At 46.4% G+C, this 23,288-nt stretch overlaps 1 protein-coding gene across 1 annotated transcript in view; it reads right to left on the reverse strand.

Annotated features, from left to right (window-relative positions):
- ATP6V0A2 (ATPase H+ transporting V0 subunit a2) overlaps positions 1 to 23,288 on the reverse strand; it is a 417,607-nt gene that overhangs the window by 117,955 nt on the left and 276,364 nt on the right. Inside the window, exon 13 of the mRNA XM_085636095.1 lies at positions 2,925 to 3,015. Coding sequence (XP_085492221.1) covers positions 2,925 to 3,015 — 91 coding nt within the window. The remainder of the gene's footprint in view (positions 1 to 2,924; positions 3,016 to 23,288) is intronic.

Consider the following 23,288-nt stretch of genomic DNA (forward strand, 5'->3'; position numbering starts at 1 on the left):
GACCCACGAGGTCTGAGGGTGCTCTCCTTTGGAGAGAGCGCAGAGCAGGCCTGGAGCAACCAGGGGAACTCTTGGATGTGAAGATTGTCCTCCGCCAGGGCCCACAAGTCGAGAGAAAAGGGACCGCGGAAGGCAGCAAAATGGAGTGCGTAAAAGGGCTCCCCCGGGCCACCGGAGCGGGCTAGGGAGCTGAGATTTGGCACGGATGCTGCTGGAAGGTTGGCTCAGAAATGGGCCAAAGCACAACTTCCCCACTGGTCGGGGTCGTGTGCTATGCAAGAGGTGGCCGGGGTCTCGGGGTATGCAGGGATCTCGGCACCCACGTGGGCCACGGTGCTCAGACTTGCTGGGCACGCTCACAGGACTCTGGGATGCTCTGGAGACCCACCTCAAGGTTGCTGGAAGACGTCGAAGTTCGTGAGAGCAGCGAAGTTCCAACCGGGTATCTTGCAGTCTTTCAGGTGCCTGCCAAGCAGGGGGATAACTACTTTATCTCAAGGGAGATTTCTTCAGTCAGCTGGGCAGCAGCTCGTCGAAGGTCAGTTCTGTAAATTTCTGGATTAATCTGAGGCTCTGGGGCCAGGTTATTCACATATATCCCCAAGATTAGGGGATGGTCCCAACAAGAGCCTACCAATCAGAGTAGAGGCGGGAAAGGGTGGCTACACCCACTCCCCTTTGTGTGTTTCCCGCTTGGGCGAGGGGCAGGGTGCCCCTGAATCGGTTCCAGGCGGTGTATGCAGAATTGGGGCTCTGCAGCTGCCTACGTGCAACTCTGAAAGGACATTTGGTGCACCCACCCTGTTCCAATCCACATATCCTGTCTGGGGAGGTGCTGGCACCTCCCTGCCACAGGAGCCCTATTGTCCAGATGGCGAGGCTGGGGTTTTCGATTTGGGAAAAAGGGGGTGGTGATGGACAGAGTTTCTGAATGATGCAGAATACTCCTACCAAGTCAAGAGATCATGGTTTTAATCCATCACCGTTTTTTAGCTCACTGCACCATCCCAGCTCAGAACCTGGCTACATGCAAATTAGTCTGTACCTGTCCCAGTGCATGATGGGAACAGGGCAAACCAAACTACCAAGCCAATTCTTATACTGGGAAGGAAACAAGCTTCCGGGGACCGGTTTCTGGCATCACAGCCTTCGTCGGCCCGGCTTGCCTGAATCCTGATGGTGCAATGAGCAAGGGACTCACGTCTGAGCATACCCTCCCACACTGAGTGTGGATAAAATCGATTTGGGAAAAAGGGGGTGGTGATGGACAGAGTTTCTGAATGATGCAGAATACTCCTACCAAGTCAAGAGATCATGGTTTTAATCCATCACCGTTTTTTAGCTCACTGCACCATCCCAGCTCAGAACCTGGCTACATGCAAATTAGTCTGTACCTGTCCCAGTGCATGATGGGAACAGGGCAAACCAAACTACCAAGCCAATTCTTATACTGGGAAGGAAACAAGCTTCCGGGGACCGGTTTCTGGCATCACAGCCTTCGTCGGCCCGGCTTGCCTGAATCCTGATGGTGCAATGAGCAAGGGACTCACGTCTGAGCATACCCTCCCACACTGAGTGTGGATAAAATCGATTTGGGAAAAAGGGGGTGGTGATGGACAGAGTTTCTGAATGATGCAGAATACTCCTACCAAGTCAAGAGATCATGGTTTTAATCCATCACCGTTTTTTAGCTCACTGCACCATCCCAGCTCAGAACCTGGTTTTCCCCAGCAACAGCCAGCCAGAGTCGTGTAGGTGGCGGACAGTAGCCATTTTGTGGTACATGTGCACTTTTAAATTGGAGTCTAAATTCTACCGCTTTTCCCATATCGCCCTCCTAGCAAGGGGGAATCGTACCCTCATGCCCATGGCTGGACTGGGGGTATGATTCCTTCATGTTTGACACCAAACACGATATGTTTCTGTGTAGCCATTCTCAAGTTATTGCGATGACGCGATTCACTTATAATGCGGTTAAGAGTATATGGTATGGCTACACTACAAACAACCCAGTAACGATTTTACGAAGGTTGCAGAGAGGTCCTACTCACGTAGGGGTCCCCCCTCACACATACCTCAGCACCCAGCCCTGTAGGATTACCAGGGCCTGCCATAGGGGTGACCTATGAGAGTATATGTGTTGTAAGGGTGTGGGATATAGGGTACCTACATCCCTGTAAGGGGTGCTAGCACCACCTTACCCAGACTACAGTAGTGGTCTGGTGGTGTCAGTTTGGGTGGCTGTCCCAGGGTGGCACAATAAGTGCTGCAGCCCTGGTAGGCCTACTGGGGGACCCATGCCCTGGGGACCCATGCCCTGGGGACCCATGCCCTGGGGACCCATGCCCTGGGGACCTAGGGTACCATCTACAAGGGACTGGTAGGGCATGCCCAGCATCCAATTAGGTTTGTACCTAGAGTACTCACATCAGTTTTAGGGAGAAAGCAGATAGGCTGGGGTCCTGGATAGCAGGATCCCAGCCAGACTAGTCAAAACCACTCAAATACCAGGCAAAAAGTTGGGGCCAACCATTAGTCAGATTCCACTCTCCTACAGATCCCTTCGGTTAGCCATTCACCCAAATATAATTGCTACAGAAAATAGCCTCACTGCATAACCTCTAGCTCCCAGGGGGTTCTATGGGGCATGCCATGCTCCCTAAATTAAAAAACAAAAAAAACCTCATCTATCCCCGGAGAACGAAGGCACCCAAGAAAGTAATCTAGAAACGGTGTGGAACACTGAAAGAAGTTAGTGAGTTTTATGGCCAAGGAACATGAGCTGCATCTGTGCCTTAAATAAGTGTTCCATGTTTGAATTTTAAGCACATTTAAAGGCCACTGGTTAAACAAAATGGACCCCATGTAGGTTGCATGCAACTTTTCTTATCACAAGCATTATTTAAAACAAGATAAACACTAACCGGATCTATGCCAACAGGATATGTTCCTCTCACTACGCCCGTCATATTCGGATCCATCGTCAGGTACCTATTTGCTTTAATGTCATCGTTTCTGAAATAAAACCAAATATAAAAAACACTTAAAAAGTGGCAACACATGATCCTTCCAATTTATTTTTCCAGATAAAGCACTATGGAACACATTTTTAAATCAATTTTCTGTCTTACCTGTTACACTGTCAAACCCATTTTACCATTTTAAATGTGGCAAAGTACATGACATAAGTTTAGCTTGCATGAGATTCAGGGAACAGATAAATCATCATCAGAATGTAAAGGAGAACCTGAAAGCATATCGTAAATAGTTGAGGCATGTTTACCATGACACTCCCCATACCTAATGTAAGCATTTTGTTTTTTTAAAGAGAACAATCAAGTTTTCAAAAATCGAAATGGGTAGGTCACAGTATGCCCATTTTACTACTTGTGGGCTTGTGATAGTTACAGCATGTCTGTTCTAATTAAAAATATTTAGACATTCCTAAGACGGATGGGATCGTCAATCATCATGAGTAATGGCATTTTTCCTCTTTACATCCCTTTGGTCTGCAGTGGAAAGAGGGAAACACTAAGACGCAAAGAGTCAAGGTTCATAAGAAAATAGGTTCTAACCTGCAGGTTTTTTTTCTCCATTTTAGGACTTCTGTTTTTGTGGATCTGAGCCATAGTGTGGGTCTCCATTATGAAGTTTTTGTCACAGGTGTCCTAATGCTGAGGAAACCTGCTGCCACAGGAAAACCGGACCACAATATAATTTACCATCAGAGGACAACGTCAGGAGTTGGGTCCCAAAAGAGACCAGGGAATGGTGGAGCACTGTAAAATTATCATCCCTCATTTATAAGTGAGGGACCGCTGAAGAAGAATGTTATTTCTGCCATAGGCTGTTGACTTTCGATAATGAACATGCATTTTCACAGGCAGCAGGCCAGACATTATAATTGTGAACACCCTGACAAAGCCAGTAGGCCTGACCTTTTAAAAGTATATATGTATACTTGTATGCTTTTCTATAAGCACAAATGGGCTTTACTGCGATTTAGGGGTTAGGGTTGGTACAAAATGCCTCAAAACAAAGTGTCAAGTCTAAATACAGAAGGTCCCTTTCCCACTGTGACCTTTTTAGGGCATGCGATTTTCACCCCGTTAATTTGCAAGTTCTCTTTGGGGTGGGTTCCACCTGCCAGTTTATAATTTTGTGAATACTATTTAGTTGTGTCTGTATTAATGGATTTGAAAATAATTTGACTTTTATTGTGTGTGTTCCTGAGTTCCAAGTGTCTAGCCTACAGCATATCCATGAGTGGGATGTATGAACCACAACAGCATTTACAACGAACGCGTGTACAACGACAATGCTTTTTTTTTTTTTTACCACGCATATGCCTTTACCACAAAAAGTGAAGTATTTTACTAGTAATTTTCAACCCTTTTTTATATGTGTATATATATATACTTAAATGTATGTAAGTGGTTTCTAATTACCTGTAAAATACTTAAATTGTTGTTGTAAAAGCATGCTTGGTGAAGGCATATGCATGGTAGAAAATTAACATGTCAGTTTAAAATATCTCTGGTCCAGTAACTCTGCTTGTCATCTGCGCGGAGCCTTGATGTATGTGCAGACTTCATCCTTAGGGCACGCCTTAGAATCAAATTAAACGGCGGTCCAAGCTGTGGAGGCAGCAATGTTGCAAAGAAGAAAAGCAGGCCTGTCTGTCTTTGCAATGTTCAAGACTCAACAGAATGTCGAGGGGGCTTGTAGAAGGTACTTTATGACAAGCTTTTAAACCACTGGGGAAACTGACATTTTCACCAATTCAAGAGTGCGACACCCATATGGGCTTTAATATTTATGCTCAAACTACAGGCTACATAATTCTATGCGCTACCAGGTCACATGATGTTAATAAAAGGAGAGTATCCAATTTGAATGTATGTCGTTACTACGCATTCCGTTGCAACGCATGCCTTTACCACGCATGCGTTACAACGGAATGATTTTTCTACGCATAACCCTTTCCACGATTATTCCTTTACCATGCATAGTTTTACAACGATTTTTGTTGTAAATTTATACATGGTAATGGCATACTCTTGGTAAAGGTTATACCCCCCCCCCCGTACCCTTACCTGACCCCCCAGCCCCCAATACTTATTATAATTACCCCTGCCCGTTACCCTCAATCCATATATTTATTTTTTAAATTTATATTCCCCTTACCTCTTCATGTCGTCTCCTCATTCTTCCTTGTTGACGTTTTAGGTCTTAAAGTTGAAGCGTCATTCCCTTTCACCTAAAACGACTTCGATTTCCTCCCCAACCAGACGTTACTTCTTTTTTTGGGGGGGGGGGGGGGGGGGTGGTTGGGAGACCTTGCCACCCAAGAACCCATACCCACCCGAAACCATAAAAATTCCACTGCCACCCAAAAACGCATACCCACCTTAAACCTTAAAAATTCCCTTGCAACCCAAAAATCCATACCCACCCTAAACATTCCCTTGCCATCTAAAAAACAATACAAACCATAAACCCTTAAAATCCCCCTTCTACCCCAAAACCCATACCCACCCTAAAATCCCTATATCTATGAATATATATGTGTGTGTGTGTGTATATATATATGATATATACATATTTATTTAAATGCTTTCTACTTGTCTGCAAAATACTTACCTTTTCGTTGTAAAGAAATCCGTGGTAAAGGCATATGCGTTGCAAAAAAAAAAAAAGAAAATGTGAAAGACTTTTGTGGTAAAGGTATTTTCGCTGTAAAGGCTTTCATTGTTTGGATGTCGCCATAAACAATGTTTCCCACATCAGACCACTTTGGACTTCTCTACTTCGTCATTCTGAGAGTCAAGTGCTAAAACCTGTACTTGGTCCTCCGTTAGAGGGCCCATGGTAAAGAGGGCTCCACGACACAAGGGGTGAAAGACCCCAGTAAGCATAATTAGGACCTAGTAACCTCAGATTGTCCTGGGACCTGCTGAACCAGATTTCTCACAGTGCACACTCAGGTCAGACCACTTGCTGTACAGAGGACCCATGCCAGCTGGGGTCAGCCACAGTGCTAGCCATTTTCTTGTCATAGTTACCAATGGGTCTTGAATCGTGCACTTAAAGCTGCCTGTCGGTATGGCTCTATCACATCATGCTGTTCTCTGGCAGTTTAGCCAGCTCGGACAGTTTGTTTCTGCAGCTTGTTCTGGGCACCCAAGTTCTAGTGGGATGGGGTTCATTTAGTTAGGTGCTAGCTGGGAGTAGCAGAGTTTGAAACTGTAGAGGTAGTTCTGCGAGAGCAGCAGTGAGAGAAGCCTATACCAGGTCATAGGGCTGTTAGTAAACAATTGAAAACTGTTCCTTTCTTTGATGTCTCACATCGGCTGGGCTTGTTTGTAGTAAAGAAAGTAGCACTCTATAATAGAAGGTGTACTTTCAGATAAGTATTAAAGATTACAACTAATGGATTAAAATCATGACAGTGGGGTCCATAATTTTGTGATAATAAGAGAAAAGTGTACACAGGGAATTGAACATAAGGTTGATAAGAAACCTTCATAAGTTGAGATAAAGAATGAAGCTGGTGAAATGTCTTGTATACCTTTGTGGAATTAAAGACAAGAGTTGGTAAGATTGAATGGTTTTCTGAACTATAAATGGTGAGAAATATCGGTAATCCTTAACACTGGACTGATCATGTTGAGAAGAGACTGCACGGTGATTACAGCCCCATTTGTAGTGAGCATAACATTTTTCCCTCACTGCATTACAGCTGTTGTGTTAAATGTCTGTATTATAAGCTGTGCAGAGTGGCATGCTTGAAGTAAGTAATCATGAGGTCTTGGAAGTATGGTGGTCAGTTCTGTACTTCTCTGTCCCATGCTTGTACGCCCCTTTGGCTTCTCTCCATTACAGTTATACCCACAACCACTGCAGCTTTACAGCCCTCTGTCTTGGTATCCAGCTACCTGTATTTGACTCACCCAGCTCCTGGTTTTCTATCTCCTCTTCCCCACAATGCACGGTGCAAACCAGGCATAGGTGAGGCACGACAACACAGCGTAGGCACATCAACAATGAGGAAGCATCAAGAAAATAAGTTACTTACCAGTAACTGTAGTTCTCCAGTATTGGAATCTTTCATAGATTCACATGCTAGAAGTTCCTGAGAGAAGCTCCAGCCCTTCAGATTTTCAAAGCACAAGTGTAGGCGATACACCTATGAAAAGCAAGAGAGGTGAGCTTCTCAGAGGGGGAGGGTGGGTCGCATGTGAATCCATGAAAGATTCCAATACTTGAGAACTACAGTTACAGATAAGTAACTTCTTTTCTTACTCCAGTATTGGAACTTTCCTAGATTCACAGGCTTGAATTAGATTACATAGCAGTTAAAGCACAGTGTTTCGTTTACTCTTTTGTTTGCATCGGTTTGTTTTTCAATTGTTGCCATTATAGAATTCATTATCTTTTTTTTTAATATCCTAGACATAGCATGTTGAAAAAGAAACCGATATAAAAGCAAATATCCATTCATATGTTTTAATAATTAAAAATATGATAAAGAGAATACAGTATTGAGGAACAAATGTGCATGGTTTAGCAAAAAGAGGAAGGAGGAGGCGAAGGAGAAAGATCACCGTCAAGGAAAAGGATTTCGCAGCACCACTTGGCCTACTGCTGTGTCGTTGCATACCGTGGTTTCCAAGCAGTAATGCCTGGTGAAGCTGTGTGTACTCTTCCAGGTAGCTGCCCTTCAGATGTACTGGATTGGTACCCCAGCAAACAGCGCGGTTGATGCTAGAACGCATCTAACAGAATGAGCACGCACTGGTGAATGCAGTGATCTCCCTGCTGCATGATGGCAATATCGAATGGCACTGGAAATTCAACGAGCAATACTCTGTTTGGAAAGAGGACAACCCTTCAATGGATCACTATAGGTCACAAAGAGTTGAGTAAACTAACGAAAGCTCTTAGTCTTCTGAAGATAGAATTTCAAGCATCTTTTTTTACATCTAGCGAATAAAGAGCCCTTACCGTTGATGTTGTAGGGTCTGGAGAAAAAAAATTGAGGATGAAAGGTTCATTTAAATGAAAGTCTGAAGGGACTTTAGGAATGAAGTTAGGGTTGCTGCGAAGAACAAGACTATCATCCATAAACTGTAAAACAGGTTCTTGGATGGTAAGGGCCTGAATTTCGCTAACCTGTCTGGCCGATGTCAATGCCAGTTAGCAGGGCTACTTTCCATGAAATGAATTTGAGATCAGCTTTGTGAATTGGCTCCAACGGGTGTTTCCTTGGAGCTGAGAGAGGACTATGTTGAGCTGCCAGAGTGGTGGAGGAGATCTGACTCGTAGAAAGACCCTAAACAGTCCTTTGAGGAATTGCTTAACAATTCTAGATGACCATAAGAAAGGTAAGGAAGAAGACCTCCTAAAATGAGATATAGCTGCTAGATGGACCTTGATGGAGGCGTGGGCCAAGCCAGATTTTGCTAATTGAAGAAGGTGAAGGAGAATCTCATGAGGAGAGGAGGAGAAGGGTGTACATTAGATTATTGGCACCAAATGCAAAAATGCTTCCTTTTTAGCAGACCGGTCTTGATAGCGCTCTGTGCTCGGGCGCTGGACAGTACCTTCCTGCACTGTGGGAGTTACAGATGGGCAAACTCATGGTGCTCAGAAGTCAGGCTGATAAATAAAGCGATTTGGGATCTGGATGCAGTACTCAGCCCAGGGACATCGTCGAAAGTGATGGAATGAGATCCAACAGAATGTAATGCCTCTCCAAAAGTAGGATGATTTCTTTGTAAAAATGCTGGCGCTGCCAGGAGGGGGCTATAAGGATGATTCTGCAGGGTTCTGCTTTCATTTTCATCAACAGTCTTGGCAGGAGAGAGACTGGAGGAAAGGCATAGCCAAAGATACCTGACCATGCCATTAAAAATGCATTCCCCCATGATCGCTGATGGTGATGCAAGCTTGCGAAGAAACAGCATTTTTAGTTCTCTGGTGTTGCACAAATATCAAGAATTGGCTTGCCCCACTGGAGAAAGATTTTGTTGAGATTTGTCTGATCCAATTCCCATTCATGACATGACGATTTTAGTCTGCTGAGAGTGTCTTCTGTTGTGTTTTGGCTGCCGGGAAGATGTTCTGCCCTTAGGGCTACCCTGTTATGAATTGCCCATTCCCAGATGCACTGTGCCTCTTGAGAGCGAAGGCAAGATCTGGTGCCGCGTTGTTTGATGATGTGGTGCATCGTAGTCGTGTTGTCCGTCCGGACAAGAACTGCTGAATCCTTTACCTTTGGTAGGAACACCTGTAAAGCCAGATGCACTTGAGTTCAAATAAGTTGATGTGAAGGTGATGATGTTGTTGTTGCCATCGTCTGCTGACTTGTAGATCTTGAAGAAATGCCCCCCATCCGTCTAGGGAGGCTTCATTGGTAATTATGAGCGGAGAGGGAGTAGTCAGAAAAGACAGACCGATTGAGATATTTCTGCGTTGGGTCCACCAAGAGATGGCTTGAACCATTCTGAGTGTGATCATTATCGGATCGTCGAAAGCTCCCTCTGCTTGCAGCCATTGTTTCTCTAGTTCCTCCTGGAGAGGATGCATTCTTAGACAACAAAATGGAATTAGAGGAATGCAGGATGGCATCATCCCTAGGAGAGATTTGTAATGGTGAACTGAAAGAGAAGTTCTGTTTTGGATTAGCTGAGCTAGAGATCAGTTTGAATGGTCTCTCAACAGTGGGGGAAAGCCTTGTTGAGAGTTGTGTCAAGAGTTGCCTCTAAGAAGGTGATATTTTTTTGGAGGATGTGAGACTGTTTTTTACGGATTTAGGGCAAGGCCTAACCTGCTGAAGTGTTGTGCAAACTGCTGTGGATGTCAGAGCTGCAGAGATGGATGGCGCCTTGATCAGCCAGTCATCCTAGTAGCGGAACACTTGGTGCCTTTGTTTTCTTAGGAAAGCTGCTACCAGAGCCAAGCATACTACTCTACCTCTTGGGGTAGACCTGCTGTACGGCACTGGCCGTGGCTGATGTGGAGAGTATTGAGGCCTATAGGGCTGTGAGGAGAAGGTGTAAAAGTGGTAGCGATATTGTTGGTAGCCTCCCCTGTACAATGAAAGACCCCTTCCTCGAGCTCCCAGACAGGGTACCTTCTGGTACTGAAACATCCCCAACAGCTTAGCAGTGTGAGTATCCGCCTTGATCGTTTAAAGTGCCTCATCAACGTGTTTTCTAAAAAGTGCTTCCCTATCAAAAGGGAGGTCAAGGATATTGTTCTGGACCTCAGGTCGGAAGGATGTCGCTCTGAGCCAGTCCTGGTGGTGCAAGAAGGCTGCACCTGCAAGCGAGCTAAAAGCTATGGTGGCACCATAGGTCGCACCATATCTGGCAATTGTATCACCCCAAAACTGCTAGAGCATTAGCCGCTCTGACCAAGAGTGCTGACATAGAAGAGAATCTCTTCCCTGCATTGTAGAGAAGTCTGCTTTCCTTGTCTGGAGGCGATGGTAAAGGGGCCAATAGATTCTTTGACTTTTATTGCGCTGCTTGCAAGATGACCGAGTCAGGCCTTAGGTGGCCAATAAGACAAGCAGGATCGTCGTCTGAAGCTTATATTTTTGCTCTAGTTGGGGGAAGGACTGCTGTTACTGTGGCTGAAGCCTTCGGGACCTTAAGGCCTTCCTACCAAAAATAACCGACAAAGGGCACTGCAAGTACAGTCTTTCTAAAAGGCTCCTTTAAGTCATAAAGGAAACATTCTATTTGTGACGAGGGCATGGTCAAGTCACAACGTTAAGCTGCTCTACAGAGAGTTCTGAAACCCACCAATATCCTCAGGTGGAGAGTCAACTGGAATTGGTGACGGAGCCCATGCTGTGGGTATGAGACAATCATCCCATTCTTGATGTGGCTCTTGTAGTTCCCCCTCCTCGTGGTCACCATCACAAGTTACAGGCTCTGGTTAAAGAGGGGCCTGTGGTGAAAGGTGTTTAGTGGTAGGCAACAATGCTGTGTCTTGTTGCAGAGTGGATGGTGGAATAGACCGCGACGAAGGTGGTAAAGAGGGTTGCTTAGTAGCAGCAGATGTACCCAGAAACCATATCTTATAGTCTGACAACATGAACTGTAAGTCCGTGAGTAGCGAAGATGGCATACAGACCATTTCCTTGTGATATTGTGGCAGATATTGTTCAGGAGGAGCATAATAGTTCTGTTCATTTTACTCTTCATCATATTGTTCCTCTTAGCACTTTACGTGCAGTTCTGATGGACTGTGGGCATATCCAAATGGACCGTTGTCATCAAATTCCTGCTCTTCCAAAAGTTGAGAAGGAACTAATGGTGTCACCTTACTAGAAGAGGTGTGCTTTGATGTAAGATGTTGTAATCTGTCCTGTTTGTCTTTTCCAGATTTTTCACCAATCGATGAGGTCGACAACGGCACTGTTGACGGGGCAGTCGACAGGGATGTAACCAAAACCAATGAAACCATAGTAGCAGTTAATGGACACGAAGTTGTAGAAGTCGGCGTCGTTGTCGACGTAGATAACATCGGTGAAAGTAGAGGTGTCAGGTTAGCCGGACTCTTCGATGACGATTGAGTCGTCGGCGCTTGAGTAGGACTCGTCGATGAGGCCTTTCTGGAATAGGGAGTGGATAAAAGGTTGGTAGTCACAGGTTTCGACGACATTGTGATTTCCGTAGGAGGTCTGTCGGGAGGGGGTACAGAAGAAGGGCTCCGAACTTCAGACTCACCTGAGGGGGTGGTGTAGGCGGTTTAGACCTGGATTATTTGGCCTGCTCTCCCCAGAATGATGTTCTTTATCCTCCTTTGGACCTTTGTGAGGAGATGTTGAACAGCTGTGCCTGTAAGACTCATGTGAAGTCTTTTTTTAGGCCTTTTTAGTTCATTCAGCTGATGAATAAGAGTGAGGTGATGGCTCTCTTTTATGTGACCTTTTAGAAGAAGATGATGCTTTCTCATCACTGGAAAGAGGGTCCTTTAATTATTTTAGCTTCTGCAGCCAAATTAGTAGGCACCCCTTGCGATCGCTTAAAGTTTTATTAGAAAAGGTACTACATACGTTGCATTCTTTGGCCTTATGGTTGGGATAAAGGCAATATATGCATTACTTCACCGGTATGAAGCCCTTTCTTGGCATAGGTAGCACCAGCCCTGAAGAGACTCATCCTTTCCTTTTCTGACATAGCGAAGTCAGGAAAATAGGAATGGAGGGTTGTAGATGAAGGAACTACAATTCCAAAATCCTCTATCAAGTAGCAAACAGGTGACAAATAGTTCCAGGTAATTGTAGATTAAGAGAAAACTGAGCAGAGCTCAGTGGAGACTCCATAGCACGACGTGAGGTAGAAAACCTGAAGGGCTGGAGCTTCTTTCAGGAGTGTTCTAGAGGGTAGGGCATTCTGATTGGTTGCAAACTATATTTAGTCTCTTTTTTTACAAATGACTATATGTTACAAAACTGAAGGGGCCTAGGGCCTTTTCTATTTTAATATACCAGGGACTCCCATCTCGATGACTGGGATGATTCAAGCATGTGAATCTATGAAAGTTCCATTACTGGAGTAAGTGACATGCTAAGATCACCAGGTATCTATCAATCCTATTATAACTCTTCAATGATTTCACGATAGCAGGCTGTTCATTTAAATATGGTTAATCTAGTCTACAATGTAAAAAGCAACCACTTCTATGCTACTGTTTGAACAGACTGTAATCTTCTTGGTGCTTACAAAACTCGTCACTTCTTGGAGATAAGGTTAGTCAGGTTTATGCGGCTTACCACAGCTGTTTCACAACACAGCCAGAAACTGCATCTTTCCTCTGCAGGGTAGCATTGGAATGCATAGTTCAATATGTACTATCAGTTCTGACAATTTTGTGGATCTCCTGTTATGGGTGAGGTACACCCACTGCATAGAGTTTGATGATTCCTCTACCTACATGTTATTCTTATCAACATGAAAGCTGTTTACAAGAGCATTCTGTGGCCATTGGGCTGCTTCTCACACTAGCATGTTATCTGTGGAAAGATAATCTGTGGCACACCCACTTGCACATACCAAGGCCATAACACCATAGCCATGCTGCCTAATAACGCAATGCTGTAAATGTGGGGCTTAGATTACCCAGAGAACAAAATCTATTAAATTTCCTCATTTTCACAGACCAGCAGTTTTTTCCATTTCCAGGACATAACTATAAGAAATTGTCCAACAGTATTTAAGACTCTTTTAGACACTCTAATTTACAAATTATTCCAGGAGGATGCTACCAAATCCGCTTTATTGGATGTGTCACAATGCTAGGATTTAAGAAAGATTTTTGTCTAAGTACATACAATTTTCAAAACGGTATAGTTTTCTGTGGCTAAAAAGGGTTTCTCCCTAAACAATTTCTGTGATGAGAAAAAGTTAACAGCACCTGTGGAACTGGGCAGGTCACCCTTTGTGAGTGTTAGTGGTTTCCACACCAGTTTTGTTTGCCAGGCAGCAAAGGAGCTGTGAAGGAGCAATGCCAGTACCGAAGTCTTTCTGGTCCCCCACTCCACTCGTGACACCTCAAAACGGTCATTTCATACTTGATACACTAGGCTATAAGGTCTTCAACATTGTGAAGGACTCCACGAACATTTGAGAGCGCCCATGAACTGGGATTAGACTAACACAAGTCAGGCATATAGGAGTGTGTCATTACACAAGAATCCAGATGGCCACAGAAAGACATAGCGCCTGGTGCCAATCCTGCCAGAGATGTAGTTGCTTAGCCTCCAATATGGTGACCTGGGCCCTAATCCTAATTTACATGCTTGATTGAATTCGCACTGTCATGCCAACAGAAAGCCATGGTCCCAAAGGTTAGTGCCACACCACAGTGCTTCCCTGCCAGACTACTTCACCTCCAAAGGTCAGCTCATCTAAAGGACACACCCTTCAAAGACGGCTAACGGAACAGGCCACCTGATGACTATAGTGCTAGATATATGTGACCTTGGATTCCCATTGATTTCTTATATTTAGGTCATCTCAGGGGTAAGGCCCCTGGCAGTCTTGGAGACCGGTTATTAAAGGGCAAGGTCTCAAACAGCAATTTCAGTTGTGGGTATACCCAACTGTTTTAAGAACCAACAAGGCCACATGGATTAATGGTTCAGGTAACAGTCCATGACACAAGTTAATTCCAATGACATCAGGTAGTCAGGATGTCCATGGACACATTGAGGCCTCTTGCCAAAGTACTGTTAAAAAGGCCATAAGAAATAAATTATGTTTCAATTATATCTTTCAAAGAGATGTAATGGTTTTTTACTTGTAGACCTAGTTCGGCATCATAGGAAAATTCGCTGAGGTCAAGGGTTAGAATAATTGCCCACTCTGTTTCGGGACCCCCCCCCCACAACACTTCGAGCCATATATGTTATTTTTATGTCCACATAGTAGAAAGGGTAATCGCATGTATAAACAAAGTAGAAGGGAGATTGCACATATAGCTTGGAACACATTACTGATTGAGTTGGAAGCAGTGTCCAATAAATATCCAACCGCAGATTCAGTTCAGTTCTGCACGAGGTAGTAATTAGAATCTACTTACATGGCAACCTGTAATGGATCTGGATACCATCAGTGTCTGGGAAATCGGAGTCTTTTTTTTTTTAGATATGCTTGGTGAAATGATCCTCATTGAAAGCCTATACCTTGAGAAAGGCCTTGACACTGGCAACGCTGTCAAGGAATGCTGCAGTGATATTGAGTAAAAAAGATTGTTTGGAGTGGGAAGCTCTTAACTGTCTGGAGTGCTTCCACATCGAAGGTGAGGCCGTCGGATGTCTGGACTCCGATGACTTGGAGGAATGGCACTGTTGATGATGTCGTGCCTTCGACGCCATGTCCATTGATGGCGAACACTTCAGGCTGATGTCCTCAGCATCGTGAGAATGATGGTGGCTATGTCTACCTTCACCTTTTTCAATCCTTTTCTCCATGGATCATCTTCTGTGGGGGGTCTTTTGGAGATTTTGGAACTTTCCCAATGGAACTAGAGGACTTGCTGTAAGGCCTTTCTGCTCTCTTTCTCGTCCTTAGAACTTCCATCTTACATTGGCAATTTCCAGAGGCAGAGTCCCAAATCTTTGGGATGATGCCCAAAAAGGCTCTGCTACACGTTTTCTTTGTGTTTTAGACTTTAGCTGGATGTTAAAAATGCTGAATGAAATCACAAAAGGATTATGTTACTTACCCAGTAAGCATCTGTTCTAGGCATGTAGAGCTGTAGATTCACATGCTTTGCATACTTTTGCCATCTGGCATTAGTTCCGGATGTTTGGAAGAAGTCTTTCCAGTCATGAGGTAAAGTGACTCCTCCTTTCGGTGATAGTGTGCATGGGCATTGACTCCATTGTTAGATTGTTTTCCCGCAAAAGGGTGAGAATGAGTGAGGTTTTTAAAGAGATGTCCATGCGTAGATAATGGAAATAAAGAAAACTGCAAAAACTACAGGTGCCCGGGGTGGTGGGTGGGCGCATGTGAATCTACAGCTCTACATGTCAAGAACAGATGCTTACTGGGTAAGTAACATAATGCGTTCAAGGCATGTGTGCAGCAGATACACATGCTTTGCATAGACTATATAGCAGTATTCTCCCAAAGTGGTGGCTAACCAGTAGATGTTGCAGTTATCTGGAAAAGTGTCTCTAGCACTGCCTACCCTACATTGGCTTGTTGGCGTGCTGGTACATCCACACAATAGTGTTTAATAAATGTGTGTGGTGTAAACCATGTTGCTGCTTTAAAAATGTCAGCTATAGGAACATTACCTAAAAAGGCCACAGATGCCCCTATTTTGGGAGTGGAATGTGCTCTAGGGGGTATAGAGAATGTTCTTTTAGCTTTTGCATTACAAGTTTGAATGCACTTAACAATCCATCTTGACTCAGAGCCAAATGGGACCACGACGTTGCCAGCTTGGAGGATGAGGAGTGGCGGGCCGCGGTGGCTTCCCCCGTGAAGTGGCAATCTCCTCTAGACTCAGACTAGTCCAGCTGAAAATCCTCCACAGGACGTATCTGTCTGGACCTTCGTTGGTTCATATGGGATACGCCCCAGACGGTGGGTGTCCGCGGCGGTGCGGCCAAGAGGGCACCTTCATCCACACACTTTGGGAATGCGATATAATTCAGAGATTCTGGGAGGGGATGGTATCAGTGATGGAGGAAGTGATGTGGCGGCAGGTACAGTGCAATATAAAATTGATTTTGTTGAATATATGGGACCCCACTGACCTTACGGCTAGAGAGAGGACATGGGTCATATTGGGCTTCATGGTTGCAAAGCGAAATATCGCAAGATTGTGGAGGGCTCCGACCCCACCGACCATTGCGGACTGGTCCAAAGACATGGACTGGTGCATGGTGACTGAAATACCTATTTATGTCTCCAGGGGTTGCCCGAAAAAGTGGTCACAAATTTGGGGGCCTTGGAACACCTTCCGGGGTGGGATATGTGAACCGCCAAAGGATCGAGTGGGAGAGGCTATTGATGTCGATTAACGTGTCATTTCTGATATACGTTATGTTGTAGAGGGGAGTATGGATCTATGATGTGTTATAACAGTATGTGTCAATGTCTACATGTGCAATATTGTGTCTTTGATTTTTAACATGCCATTGTTTCAATAAAAAAAGTTTCACAAAAAAAAAAAAAATCTATCTTGAAATACCAGATTTAGAAATAGGATTGCCTCTGTGAGGTAGTGTAAATGAAACAAACAGTTGCTTTGTTTTACGGAAATATTTTGTTCTTTCGATATAATACAATAAAGCTCTTCTGACGTGAAGTGTGTGAAAAGCCCGTTCTGCTACCAAATCAGGTTGAGGAAAGAACACAGGTAACTCAACTGGTTGGTTAATATGGAAAGCAGAAACCACTTTGGGAAGGAATCTGGGAGTGGAGCGAAGAACTACCCTATCTTTATGGAGCTGAAAGAAGGGTTCTTCTAAGGTTAATGCCTGTAGCTCACCAACTCTCCTTAATGAAGTGATTGCAATGAGGAATGCAACCTTCCATGAGAGAAACTGTAGAGAACACTTGTGTAGTGGTTCAAAGGGTGGACCCATAAGGCTCATAAGTCAACATTAAGATTCCACACTGGTGCCGGTGGAATTCTTGGTGGTATAACTCTCTTTAAGCCCTCCATAAAGCCTTTGATGACAGAAACTTTGAACAAAGACAAATGCTGTCTGTTTTGCAAATATGCAGCTACTGCTGCAAGGTGCAACCGAATAGATGTGTGAACTAGCCCAAATTGCTGTAGGTTTGGAAGGTAACAGACAATGTTCTGAACAGAAGCCTTTAGAGGTATAATTTTGTTATTGCAGTAAACAATTTGTTTCCATTTTGCTGCATAGCAAGCTCTGGTAGTAGGTTTTCTTGCTTCTTTCAGAATAGTCATACAGTCTGGGGGCAAATTTAAATATCGAAACTATGACTTCAGGAGCCAAATCGCTAAGTTGAGCTCCTTGGGATTAGGATGCTTGATTTCTCCATGGTTCTGAGTGAGGAGACTGGAGGTGAGTTGTAGCTTTTGATGAGGAACTACTGAGAGCATTAACAGGGTGGTGTACCACAGTTGACGTACCCATGTGGGAGCTACCAAAAATCAGTGTGAGTGATGTTTGTCTGAGTTTCCGAACCACAAAAGGAAAGGAGTGGAAGAGGCGGAAAAGCGTAGGCAAATATGCCTGACCAATTCATCCATAGGGCATTGCTCCGCTACATTGCCGCATCGACAGAGCCCTCCCTTCACCAGGGTTCGCGCCGGCAGCCCACCGCCTGACGCACAGGCGACCCAGGTTCCAGCTCCGCCTGGTGTTCCCCCTCGCCCCCTGCTCACCGGTTCCGGGTTTTTACTGTGCCTGTCCTGTTTTGGGGAATTTAACTTTATTTTAGTAATTTAATTTAATTCTTGCTCGCTTTTAAATCTTGTTTGTTCTCCCACCTTTCCCGCCCCTGTGGCCCCTCCCCCTACACAGCCCCCGCTCCTGCCTCCCCACCTCAAGTTCCGCCCCCCTCCTCTACTTAATGTCGGCCGCTGTGCTGTCGCGCAGCGGGCGTGCCCAAGGCAAGCCCGTTTGCGCGCGACCCGACCGCGGCCAGCGCCAGGAACCCTGGATCTACAGAACCACGCCGATACATCTCCGTCGTCCTCCACGCACTTAACCCTTGAAGACTCAACGGGTGCCTAAGAGCCACACCGAACACCATCCAAGGACAGTTCTTCTGCAAACACTGCCAACGATCCTTCACCATCGACTGCGCCCCCAAGACCGCCGAAAACTCGCTGGACGCCCGCACCACCGGAGCCCTGACATGCATCCTCCTTAACGTACGCTCCCTACACAGACACGCCATAAAGATCTGGGACCTGCTTGAAACCCTCTCACCCGACGTCTCCTTCCTCACCGAAACCTGGACAAATGCCATCTCCAGCCCCGACATCGCCACCGCCATCCCGACGGATACAAGATCCAGAGAAGGGACCGCCCCCACCGCCGAGGAGGAGCACTCTCCATCGCTCACAAGACCTCCCTTTGACTCTCCACCTCCAACACGAGCGACCCCCATTCCAACACAGAACACCTCCACTTCAAGATCCAGACCAACCATAGGACCACGCTACGGGGCACCCTCGCCTACAGACCTCCCGGACCACACACCCAGACCGCAACCACCATCGCCGACCTCGTTCACCTCATGCCATCGCTTCCATGGACTACATTCTACTCGCAGACCTCAATTTCCACCTCGACAACCGCAGCGACCAGGACTGAAGCAGCTCGTCACCACCCCCATGCACAGAGCTGGATACACCCTCGACCGCATCTTCGCAGAAGGGACAAACATCCATTTTAGCCATACCACGCAGCCCCCTGGACGGACCACCAATGCGTACACTTCACCTTCAACACATTCACAGGACCCAAACCCCCCCCCACCTCGAAGGAACTGGAGCAAGATCACAGAGAAGCACCTCAACGCCACCCTCCTCCTAGACCCACCATGAGCCACGACCGACGCCAACTCCGCAGCCCAAGAACTTCATCGCTGGATTACCAGCTGCGCCGACAAGCTCGCACCCCTCCGCCACCCCGGCAAACAAAGCTTCCTGAAAGCAGCTTGGTTCACCACCGATCTCCAAGCAGCCAGGCGCTCCTGCAGGCGCCTCGAGAAAACCTGGCGTAACAGGAAAACCACGGAAGAACTGAACAGCTACCAGAACGCCCTGAAAGAATACCACCAGAGTTTAAGAGACACCAAGCGGACTTTCATCAAGAACAAAATCCACACCAACGCTAAAGAACTCTTAAACGTCATACAGCAATTCACGAAACCCCCCAGCGAAGCCACGGACATCACACCGTCCCAGGAACTCTGCAACAAGCTCAGCTCCTACTTCCATCTGAAAATCAAGGCCCTCTACGACAATTTCAGCGAACAGACACCGGACACCACCCCACGCTCCAACACCACCGACAAAGAGCCGATCATCACCACCTGGAATCCTGCCACCGTCGAACCACCCACCGTGACCATGAAGAACACCCACTCAGGAGCCCCCACAGACCCCTGCCCATTGCACATCTACCACAGGGCCGCCGCCATCGTGCCCGGACTAGGACGCACCATCAACGCATCTTCCCCGACGACTGGAAGCGGGCGGAGTTCAAACCTCTCCTCAAGAAGCCCACGGCCAACCCGACAGGCCTGAAAAACTACCGGACCATCTCTCGCCTCCCCTTCGAGACTCGTAAACACCCAGCTGACTGCCTTCATTGAAGGAAACTCCATCCTAGACGCCTCCCAGTCCGGATTCCGCAGCAACCACAGCACTGAGACCGCCCTCCCCGCTGCCACCGACGACATCCGCATGCTACTAGACCAGGGGCACAGGCAGCCCTCATCCTACTTGACGTCTCCGCAACTTTCGACACAGTCTCACATCGCACCCTCGAAGCCAGACTCCACGACGCAGGGATACTAGGAACCACACTCTCCTGGATCCGATCCTTTCTCTCCAGCAGAACCCAGAGGATCAGACTCCATCCTTTTCTCTCCGAACTCACACAGATCAACTGCGGAGATCCCCATGGATCATCGCTCAGCCCCACGCTCTTCAATATCTACATGGCCCCCCTCGCTGCCATCGTCAGACAACACGGGCTCAGCATATTATCTTACGCCGACGACACCCAGCTCATCCTCTCCCTCACGAAGAACCCCGAAGACACCAGACTCTGTTTCCAGTAAGGAATGAGAGACGCAGTCGCCTGGATGAAAAGCAGCTGCCTGAAGCTCAACTCGAAGAAGACCGAGGTCCTCATCCTCGGACCCTCCACCTCCGCCTGGGACAACACCTCGGGAGTCCGCCCACCCCGAGAGACCACGCATGGAACCTCAGCATCATCCTAGACTCCTCCCTCACCATAACCCGCCACATCAACTCCATCGTCTCCACCAGCTTCAACTGCTTTCGTATCCTCCGCAAGACCTTCAAATGAATACCCCCAGAATGCAGAAAAACCGTCACCCACCCACTCATAACCAGCAAATTGGACTATGGCAACGCCCTCTACGCCGGAATCAACAGAACTCTCTTACACAGGATACAGACCATCCAGCACGCCGCAGCCAGACTCTTCCTCGGAACCCCACGGCACGAACACATAACCCAACACCTACGTAACCTCCACTGGCTCCCCGTCGAGAAGAGAGTGACCTTCAAACTGCTCACCCATGCCTACAAATCCCTCCACAACATCGGACTGAAATACCTCAATGAGAAAGTCTCCTTCCACGCACCCAAGAGGAACCTTCGCTCTGCAGACCTAGACCTCGCAGAGACCCCCGCATCCGCAGAACCAGAGCAGGAGGAAGAGCTTTCTCCTACGTCACAGCCAAAGCCTGGAACGAGCTCCCAGTGAACATCAGGCGCTCCCCCACCCTCCACACCTTCAGGAAGAACCTCAAGACCTGGCTCTTCGACTGAACCAGAGCTGCATCCTCCACCCCCCCAGCGCCTTGAGACCCTCACTGGTGAGTAGCGAGCTTTATAAACACCCAGATTGATTGATTGGAACCTGGAGGCGAGGTTTGGGCATTGTGCGTTGCCTACTGTGGCAAACAGATCTATTTGTGGGTATCCCCATTGTTGAAAGTATGGAAGGAGAACTTGGGGATGAAGTTCCCACTCGTGTATTGGCAGTCTCCTTCTGCTGAGGAGGTCGGCAATTTGATTATTCACTCCCGGGTGGTCTTCTGCCAGAAGGTGAATCTTGTGATGGATTGCCCATTTCCAAATTATTTGAGACAGGCGTGACAGTTGGAGAAAGTGTGTCCCCTCTTGTTTTTGTACATAGTACATCGCTGTCATTTTGTCTGTGTGGACTAGTGCAACTTTGCCTGTGAGATGAGACTGAGAAGCTTTCAGCGCTAGAAATACTGCTAGAAGTTCTAGATAGTTGATGTGGAGACGTTTGTGTTTGTCGTCCCAGAGATCTTGAATTGTTTAATGATGGAGATGTGCAGCCCAACCCGTTGGATATGAGTCTGCTGTTAGCACGACTTGTGGAACAGGGTCGATGAAGGGCCACCTTTTTGATAAAGTTTGTAGGTTCCACCACTGCAAAGGGCGATGGATGAGGCTATCTACCAACACTAGATCTGTGAATTGACCCTGTGACAAATTCCACTGACGTGCTAAGCATTATTATAATGGACGCATGTGTAGTCTTGCATGAGGTACGATTACAAAGCACAACACCATAATTCCCAGTAGCTGCATGAAAGCCCTGGATGGCAAGGTTTGGAACTGCAGCAATAAGAGGTTGGATACTGGAAATTCTGGCTGCATTGGGGAGGCTAGAGCTGTGTGAGTGTTGGGAGTGGCTCCCTGATAAGATTGCATCTGTGAAGACTGTAGGTGAGACTTTTGAATGTTGACCGTGAAACCCAATTGATGTAGTAGGTGTATTGTGGCCTGAGTGTTTTCTAAACACTTTTGGTGTGTGTTGGCTTTGATGAGCCAGTCTTCTAAGTACGGGAAGACATGAATTTGTTGTCTTCTGAAATGGGCTGCTACTACTGTTAGGCATTTTGTAAACACCCTGGGAGCAGTAGTTACTACGAATGGAAGTACTATAAACTGATAGTCTTTGCCTGCTATCACAAATCTGACATATTTTCGATTAGCTTGATGAACAAGAATGTGAAAATATGCGCCTTAAGTCTAGTGTGGACATAAAATCGCCTTGCTTGTAGAAGAGGAAGAACCTGTTGAACAGTTACCATAAGAAACAAGCATTTGCAATGCAATAGGTCTCGCATTTGTGAAGGTTAGAGTTTTTGGCGTTGAAAATGACAATGTTTTTTACTTTTGCCTTTTTATTTGCAGTGGGGTGATTATATTTGCATAGCGCTATTGCCATTTGCAAGAATTTGTGGCACTTGAGAACCTGGACATAGGTTATAAGGGAGGGGAGACAACAGTGATATGCTGCATAAATAAGAGAACATAGGTAATGCAAGATTAATTAAAGCATGTGAAATGTAAGCAAGAACAACATGGTTACTTTAAAGGTTTTGGTTAATTAGAGCCAAATGTACTTTACCTCCCGCCCAGAACTTCTCGCTTCTAACTTAATGCCCCGAACTGCAGCGTCAACGGTCTCAAACTGTGGATTCACGATAAATAAGATGATGAGGACAGCTACGTTAAAGAAGCGGGAGGGGGAAGTGCAGCACACCATTGTCTGATGAGATGCAAATGCTGTGTGGCCCTCGGAAGCCTCTGATGAGCTGGGGGGGGGGGGCGGGGGGAGAGTATGCAACTGTGCCTGCAGTCTAACGCACAAGGTAATTACTTGTGTAACGATATATCTGTAAGAGACATTAGTTAGTGATAGATTTCTTACCTTAGAATATCCCCAGGCGTCAGACTGGATCCAGAAAGTTTGTCGGCAGTACCTCTGCCCGTCGGTAGGCGTCGTCAAGCGGCTCCGCGTACGTCGCTGGCGTCGTATTCGCCGCGATGACGTCATCGGACCTACTTAGACGCACCCACGCACACTGATGTCAGTTCTGTACACGACTTTCTGCGCCAGAAACACAGAGCCATGCCAGAGACAGACTACTGGTGCAATAGAACTTGGGAACTGAAAGGGATGACCTGAACCCTAAAGAACAGTTCGCAGAACGGGGAGGATGGGCAGGCGGTAAGGAATCCAT

The sequence above is a fragment of the Triturus cristatus genome, chromosome 11 (assembly GCF_964204655.1).
Source record: "Triturus cristatus chromosome 11, aTriCri1.1, whole genome shotgun sequence".
Classification (NCBI taxonomy): Eukaryota; Metazoa; Chordata; class Amphibia; order Caudata; family Salamandridae; genus Triturus; species Triturus cristatus.